General features: G+C 36.6%; 1 protein-coding gene across 1 annotated transcript; it reads right to left on the reverse strand.

Annotated features, from left to right (window-relative positions):
• Positions 1 to 2,053: 2,053 nt before the first annotated feature.
• Positions 2,054 to 6,824, reverse strand: LOC146163102 (uncharacterized). The gene is made up of 5 exons (XM_083382876.1): positions 6,675 to 6,824; positions 4,867 to 4,991; positions 4,028 to 4,118; positions 2,614 to 2,674; positions 2,054 to 2,289 (listed from the first exon to the last, which is right to left on the reverse strand). The coding sequence occupies exons 1-5, from the start codon at positions 6,822 to 6,824 to the stop codon at positions 2,054 to 2,056; spliced, it is 663 nt and encodes a 220-aa protein (XP_083239002.1).
• Between the last annotated feature and the right edge of the window lie 1,500 nt (positions 6,825 to 8,324).

The following is an 8,324-nucleotide window of genomic DNA, read 5'->3' on the forward strand; positions in this document are numbered from 1 at the left end:
AAAAAAAATAAGAAATTATTTTATGTTTTATACCTGTTTTTATATACAGTCTAAACACCAACGCTTATTCTATAAACATGTTCTATAAACCAGATTGATTTGAATATTGATACTGATGATGGCTTTATTTTGTGGCGAAATATATTTCTCTTGAAATCTAATAAAATGAGTGAATTTAATTCGGACAGAAAAGTCTAAAGATCATTTGCTTTAACTTGAAGTCATTGTTGTCCATTACTTGCAATCGACATTTATTTGTTATAAACATTTAGTTTGTCTATAAACCTAGTTATATGAAAAGCCTAAAAATACGAACAACAGAAATATAGCTCAATTTTTTTCTACATGTAAAAAATAACTTGAAAATGACTCACAACTGATACTTATAAAATAGGTAAGAGAATATTCGAACAATATTTTATACAAAATTTTCCATATTATTTAGTGCAATTTGGTATTGTTTTTCTCACAAAACCTAACATGCTCAAGCCCCAAATAATAGCGTTATGGTCAATTGTTTAAAAAGACAAATAAGGCAATAGAAGTGCATTACAAAGGTTTTTTTTGTGTGTAAAAATAATTTGTATATATATAACTCGAAAACTCACTAAGAATTGGCACCTAATTACATTTTAGGTACCGTAGCAATTTATTTTATTTATTAAAATGAATGTTTCACTTTTTATAACATATTCTGTATAGCAAATTTTTTTGAGATTTAAACCTCTCCTACGTCAGATACCCCCCCCAAATAATCCCCTCAAGCTTCTGCGTCAAACACTGCACACCTCTGTAATCCCATAAAACTTAACCCTAAGTCGCTAAAATGCCGCAATGAAACTCTGCAAAACTTATCCAGCAAATCCCCCTCATCCTCTCGGGGGCTACTTAATGACGTCACAGGCGCCCCTGACCCCTCGGACACCCGAGTCCCGGTGCCAAGGGCCGCCAACTGTGCAAACCCCGGAAAGACCGCGTGCGTAGCCCTTGAAATATAACATCTGAGCAAATAGTGGTCCCGGATGTGGGCGTGTGCGTCCAGCAAAGGGGGCGTGGCTTGCCACGTGTTTTTGTTGACGTTGTGGCAGCTTTGGGTTCGTTGAGTTTGGCCAGGGTTTGCAAAGTGGAATTATCCCTGCTTTCCAATTGGAAAGAGATTATCCCGAAGCATTATTGTTAAGAACTAAAGTGGAACTAGAGTTACCGATGTCGTGAGTTCGAACCTCACCGCGGTCTAGTGGTTTTTCTAACTTTGCGTTATTTGTTTTATTTGTAAATTAGCTCAGTGGTAAAACAACACAATAGGCTACAGGTAATGAAGCGCTCTGTCATTATAATTTTGCATTTCACTCAAATAACACATTTAAAGGTATAAAGTTTATTGATCAAACGTATCAGCAAATACACAAGTACCATTCATATTTTTACAATTTTTAACACTGCGTTTCTACATATAAGCACTATTATCTGTATGTACGTTTTAATTAGCTAATTTATTAGTGATTGGATAACTTTTTTTACTCAGTTAAAATGTATTCAAGTAGATAAAACGATGACCGATGACATGAAACAACAATAATAATTGGTAAAAATGACATTAAGCTGTCGATTAAAAAGGACAAAATAACAAACAAATATTGCAGATCTGGCTTTTAAGTGCTTGTGAACAACTTTATAACGATAAAAAAGCGTGAGGGTGGATGTGAGGTTGTGAAGATTTAATAGAGCAATTTTAAACTTTTTGTCAAAGTTTTATTTTTACTTTTTTACAATGGTTTTAAACTTTTTATGGCAATTTATTTTAATATGAATCGAAATTTTTAATTTTTTTGAGAAAAAAAATTGTGTATGGCCAATTTTTGTAAAAAAAAACTGTAGTAAGCAACAGCAAAAGTTGACGAACACTTTGATTATACTGAGCAACTTTTCAAAATCAAGTGATGAGATTCATTAAACGAGCAAAAGTGCTTTGTGTGCGTTTAAAGCCGTGAAATCAACACTTAAATTTACCAAGGCACACTAAAAAGCCTACTTATTCAAAAAAACACTCAAATTACGCGTTCGACTGTGATTTATAAGGAGATTCCGGGTTCTGTTTAAAGCAACACGCGAAAGTATAATTGAAGACCAACTTTAGAACAAGAAGAACGGCTGCTATGACAACCACCAGGATCAAATCGTGGAAGATTAAGCTCACGATGTCAGCGCCCACTTGTGACCAGTAGGAAATTGAGCTACTGCCGCCAGATGGCGTGTTTGGGTCTTTGGTGGTTGTATCTGGCGTTGATTCTGCAAGGAGAAGCAGATCTTACCAAGGTTGCGAACACGTTAAGTTGGGGTGATCGATACTTGGTTGTTAGTTCCGATAACCGATATTTTTTACAAAAAGTATCGCGATCCGATCGGAGTGACGTCATGACTATGCACAAGCAAAATAGCGGAATTAAAATAATCACTGGAATGAAATCTGAATCAAATCGAAGGTTTTTTTTTATCAATTTTGTTTATTACGAAAAAGAACTCTAAATAATTAACTAACTACTTGTATGTGAACTTTATAAATATATATAGGTAAGTATCTCGAAATTAAATTTGTAAAAAACCTCAACTTACGAATAATTCCGTTTGAGTCGCACACTCCTGCGCATGCGCAAGGACTGGTCAAGATAAACTCCTGGAAAGCACAAAAAGTTTTAGCCAATCACAAAAAGTGGCAAAAATATATTATAAGGCAAATGATTCAACATGAAAAACAAATTGCAAGGCTTATGAGGCTGGTTCACACTAGACGCGTCTAGCGTTAACGTAAAACGTTTTAAAAAACCGCTTTTGGTTGCGGAAAGTTGAAACAGTTCAACTTTGACGCTTTCGGTTAGAAGCGAGGAAATTTTCCGTCAACGCTGGCAACGCGTTATGTGTGAACTGGACGACGTTCGCCGCTAAACGGACGTTAACGCGTCCAGTGTGAACCAGCCTTTAATATGTAAACTAGGGTTCCACTTTTTCACGGATTTGTTCACTCCCGAGAAACGGGATTGAAAAATAATATTTCCCAGTAATCCCGACGAAGTTATTTGACTTTTCGCGTTAGGTGTTTTTAAAAACGCAAAATCGCTCGAAGGCGTAAGAGATTATGACGTCAATAAATATTCTGATTTTGTCCCAATAACAACCGGGGGAAGGGAGTGGTGCAGTAACCTAGGTTTATGAGTTCAAACACAAATTCTATCGCTTTCCACTTTTAGCCTCTTTACTCCGGGAATTACCCGTCGAAACTTTCCCGGAGAGGAGCAAACACGAAACACTGACAAAATTTCATCTGGTGTTTTACCCATCATTAAAATTTAAAGGTGTTTTATTGATTATTTGAATACTAACTTGAAGAATTTTTATTTTTTTATTTTAACAAAAATACTTTAGAAAACCGTTCATCAAATTAAAAACTAAAGTCTAAATCAGTTCCAATTAAAAAATTTTTAAGCAAACATTTTTGATTTACACGTTATAATTGAGTAAAAAATATAAAATACTGAAAAACGTTTATTTTAAGACCCTGGAAGGTTATACGCGAATTTGTTTCCTCAATGCGTATTGTTTTTAGACGCAAACTTTATTTTAATGGTGAAAATAACGGCCCAAATAGACGTTAAAAGCGACATGCTTTATTATTCAAACGCATCACTGATGATGGCATGAGCATTTGCCGAAACGTTTGACCAATAAAGCATGTCGCTTTTAACGTCTATTTGGGCCGTTATTTTCACCATTAAACTCTTGAACATATCCGTATACAGTGTTCCAAACTTTATTTTGTTCATTGGTCATCGCATTTTTATCTTCTTCTGTATCGTTTTAGTTTACGTAGTGTAGTTGCATTCCCTGTGGATGCATCCTCCATAACTAGCCGAAACGTCATGCATGGGTTGCCGAGGCGTCGAGAAAAAATAAATAATGAACTTCTGTCAAGTATACATGTCTGGTAGCAACAGGATATTCATTAAACACGCAAAGTACGTTAAAAACTCACGTATTCGGTCGTAACAAGTTCACCGAGGTACTGCAAATGGTGTTCCGTAATTCCCGGGCCTGGTTCACAGATTAGTTGGACTCCTGACAACCTAAAAGCAATTTTTTATTACAATTCATGCCTTCTTTGCTAAAACAACAAAAACTGCATTATTAACTGCCTTTATAATATCGTTAAATTATTAATAAAATGATAGGATTTTGGCCATTTTGTATTAACATTGAGTTTACAAACTAAAGTTTTTTTAATAAAATAATGTTAAGGTAAAATCGAGCATATACTAAGCATATATACTAAAAGCTACGCGGTCCCATTTTAAATTACACCTACAAATGTCCATGTGTCAGCATCAAAATCTGACGAGTGTTTAAAGTTCAAATAAATTGTTTATGGCGATTAACTTAATACAAAAACTTGTGTTTGAAGACGCTGGTTGTTTTTATGGGCAAAGCAAGCAATCCATGAACTTATGCTATAGTATTGAACAATATCATTTTTGGACGTTCGTAATGCTAATTGTTAGCAAGTAATTTAAGAAAGTATATGAAATAATTTTTGGTGGCTCGCTTCTCGCCGCCACTACCGAGCTGCTATTATTACACTAGTTAAATCTATAACAAGTGATCTAAGAAAAGTCAGCGTAAAAGACAGAGCCGTTTTTTTTTTATTTACTGGACTAGGGATTATCTGAATTTAACACCGCGGAGAATAATTTTCACCCACCTATCGCCATCAGTCGATATACATCGTTTATGGCCATTAACTAACTTAATACGACAACTTGCGTTTGAAGATGCTGGTTGTTTTTATGGGTAAAACTTATAGATCAAGTTTCGCACCTAAGGCCATCAGCCGATCTGTAAGTAATCTTGAGGTTTCCTTGTCCGTCTGTTGAGAAAACCTCCTTTGACTGAACTCCAAGGTCATATTCCTCGCCGGGGTTAATTGTGCTGTTCTGCCAAACCTAAAAACAAAATAAATAAAACTCCTTGACAGGATGTTACGTGCTTAATTAGCACTACAAAATTATCACCGGTTGCTAATTACGCCGACTGTAAATTCTAACATTCATTATTAATTTTGCGCCTTTGTTCTTAAATGTAGGGCTAGGAATTAGGTTTTCGCATTTCGAGACATGTATAATTGTATATTAACGTAATATTCTTGTGCGCTGTGGTGTTCGCCGTTAATTGGACTTTGGACATGTTTTTTTTCCTGTCTCCAAACATTTCTGCAAATCTCACAATCATTTATCGCTTGTTTTCCGGCGCGGTTTAACTTCTCACTAAAAGGTCCGCCCAATGTTATCTTTCCACGAAACGGCCGCCCTGTAAGGCAGGCCTGGGGTTTCCGGGAGGGCGTCGGTTCTCGTGAAAAGGAGTTTTGTTTTAGCGTATATTACGAGCGGCTTACCGCCTACAGCGGAGAGAGACGTCTGGGTGTAGCCTTGTGAAATTAGCGAGTAAAACTTTAAGTTTCATTATGCTCTGTCTGTCGCCATTGTAAGTAATTGTGTGTGTCTAAGTGTCATTATTGTTTGTGGTGTGGTAATAGTCTACTCTTGCAACCAATACATCTGTACATTGGGTTTTCTTGTTGTGGTCTTTAATATAAGTTCTCCTTGGCAGGTTATTTATTGCCCGGAAATAAGAACTCACAGCGACTTTATAGGAGGTCTAGGTAATTTTCTAAAATTACTAGTAAAGTCGTAACACAGGATTAATTGTGCTTTCTGTCAAATCTGTAAAACTAACGTTTTAAAATTACAAATAACTGTTTGGTAACAAACATCACATGTTATTTTATTCGACAGATTAAAGCGTTTTTTGTTTGGGGAAATATGCACCTTTAAAAATATAAAACGGTTTTGCTAAAATACCAAATTAAATAAATATTGAATCACACCATCGTCCGATAATAGATTGGTATCGGTACTCGTCCGATAATATAGTGGTATCGGTACTCGTCCGATAATATAGTGGTATCGGTACTCGTCCGATAATAGGGTGGTCGAAACCAATCTATTATCGGACGAGTACCGATACAACCCTATTATCGGACGAGTACCGATGCCACTCTAGTATCGGACGAGTACCGATACCACCCTAGTACCGATACCAATCTATTATCGGACGAGTACCGATACCACCCTAGTATCGGACGAGTACCGATACCACCCTAGTACCGATACCAATCTATTATCGGACGAGTACCGATACCAATCTATTATCGGACGAGTACCGATACCAATCTATTATCGGACGAGTACCGATACCACCCTAGTATCGGGCGAGTACCGATACCACCCTAGTATCGGGCGAGTACCGATACCACCCTAGTATCGGACGAGTACCGATACCACCCTAGTATCGGACAAGTACCGATACCACCCTTGTATCGGACGAGTACCGATACCACCCTAGTATCGGACGAGTACCGATACCACCCTAGTATCGGACAAGTACCGATACCACCCTTGTATCGGACGAGTAGCGATACCACCCTAGTATCGGACGAGTACCGATACCATCCTAGTATCGGACGAGTACCGATACCACCCTTGTATCGGACGAGTACCGATACCACCCTAGTATCGGACGAGTACCGATACCACCACTTGTGATCGGACATATCTAGTAAAACTTACAGCCAGGTTTGTGAACTTAGCGGTGTTGAAGCCCACACATGGGTTGTATGAGAATGCCCAGGGGGTTCCATTGTGGTCGATCGTCCATCTTGGACCACCATCAGTTGATGCGATGCTGTTCAGGTTGATTTCACCCGAACCATCAGACATCAAACATCTGGAATAAAATAATAAAGTAAAAAAATGTGAACCCGTGAAGAAGGGTTTAACCATCAAACATCAAACATCGACTAAAAATTAGTGAAAAGATGAACGCGTAAAAAAGAATAAAAGTGGCGAAACCTACATTATGTTTGCTTTCTAAAGTTTTTTTAATAATTTTCTTAAGAGACTGAAATTTTAAAATTATGTTTTAAATATAGTAAGCCCATACAGAAGAAGTTATCATTTTGAACGTTTCGAAAATCTCTTTATTTCATTTTTCACATTTTTTGAAAACGTTCAAAATGCTACTTACATTCTGTATAGGCTTTGATATTCTTACTACGTTTAACTACAACCTCCAGCCATTAAGCTCCGAATTTTTTTTTTTTTTTATACTGAGTCTAAATGCTACGACATTTTTAATAAAATAAAAAATATATTGAAATACTGCGGACGCAAATAACGTAGTTCAAATTTCATTCAAGTGTAATTGGGCCTAACATATCATAGTACTAAAATCAAATCAGTTAATCTGTAGCTTACCTGCATTGTCCAGTACGTGCGCAATTCTGCGATTGAACCAGGTTGAAGAGAGTGAAGGGAAGAATTACCAGCAAAATGTAACAGTTCTTCATGGTTAATTGAAACTTCGGTCGCAGTAAATTCAGACTAAAAGATGTGCAATAATGCTGCTCTGAATAAAATGGTGGTTATACATGTGCGCTGAATACAGCGTTTGTATAAGTTTAAGCTATTGAATATACTGTTGCTGCCAGGCATTATACCCTTCTGTAAGGTACAAGTCTTTTTTCCCTGAAGAAGATTACCCGTACAGGTGATCGAAACGTCGGCGCTAAACACATTTTGTCAGAGGCTTTGATATTTTTACTATGCACTTACTTTCATAAATATTTTAAACAAATATGTAATAAGAAGTACTCAAATATCAAGAGATTTTACTTCATTAAAAATTGGTGAGTTTCATTTCACTTACTGACCACCTGCCAAATTTTACAGACCCTTAACCTTTCATTACACATAAAACAATTTCCTTACATTGAAAAAATTACCCTGTAACTGTTTAACCACTGCTTTAAGACCTCGATTCACAAAACTTATATATGCGGCCTTTTTAGTTTTCTTTATCTTTGTGGTTTCGCAACGTGCTGAAAGGTTTCTGTCAATATTTCCCGGCCGGTCAAAACTTATCGAGAATCGCCTTTTGGCAGAAAACGTGAGAACCATTTAGCTGGGTTTTTAGTTTCGCTTGTAATGCTCCATTCTCCCAACACGATAATCGTGCCACTTTTGTCGGAAGTATTTTGTGGAAAAAATGTCACGACATATGTATTCAGGTTGTCACGATACTACGTTTTGGCCGTTTTTGTATTTTATCTTTCTCTGATCTTTACATTAAAGGTGTTTTTTGAAACGACAAAAACAAAGACCGATGTTTCAAAAATAACCGGCAGCTAACAAAGCAAAAAAATTAGACTTCAAAGCTAT

This window comes from Ascidiella aspersa, chromosome 2 (genome assembly GCF_963924565.1).
Source record: "Ascidiella aspersa chromosome 2, kaAscAspe10.2, whole genome shotgun sequence".
Classification (NCBI taxonomy): domain Eukaryota; kingdom Metazoa; phylum Chordata; class Ascidiacea; order Phlebobranchia; family Ascidiidae; genus Ascidiella; species Ascidiella aspersa.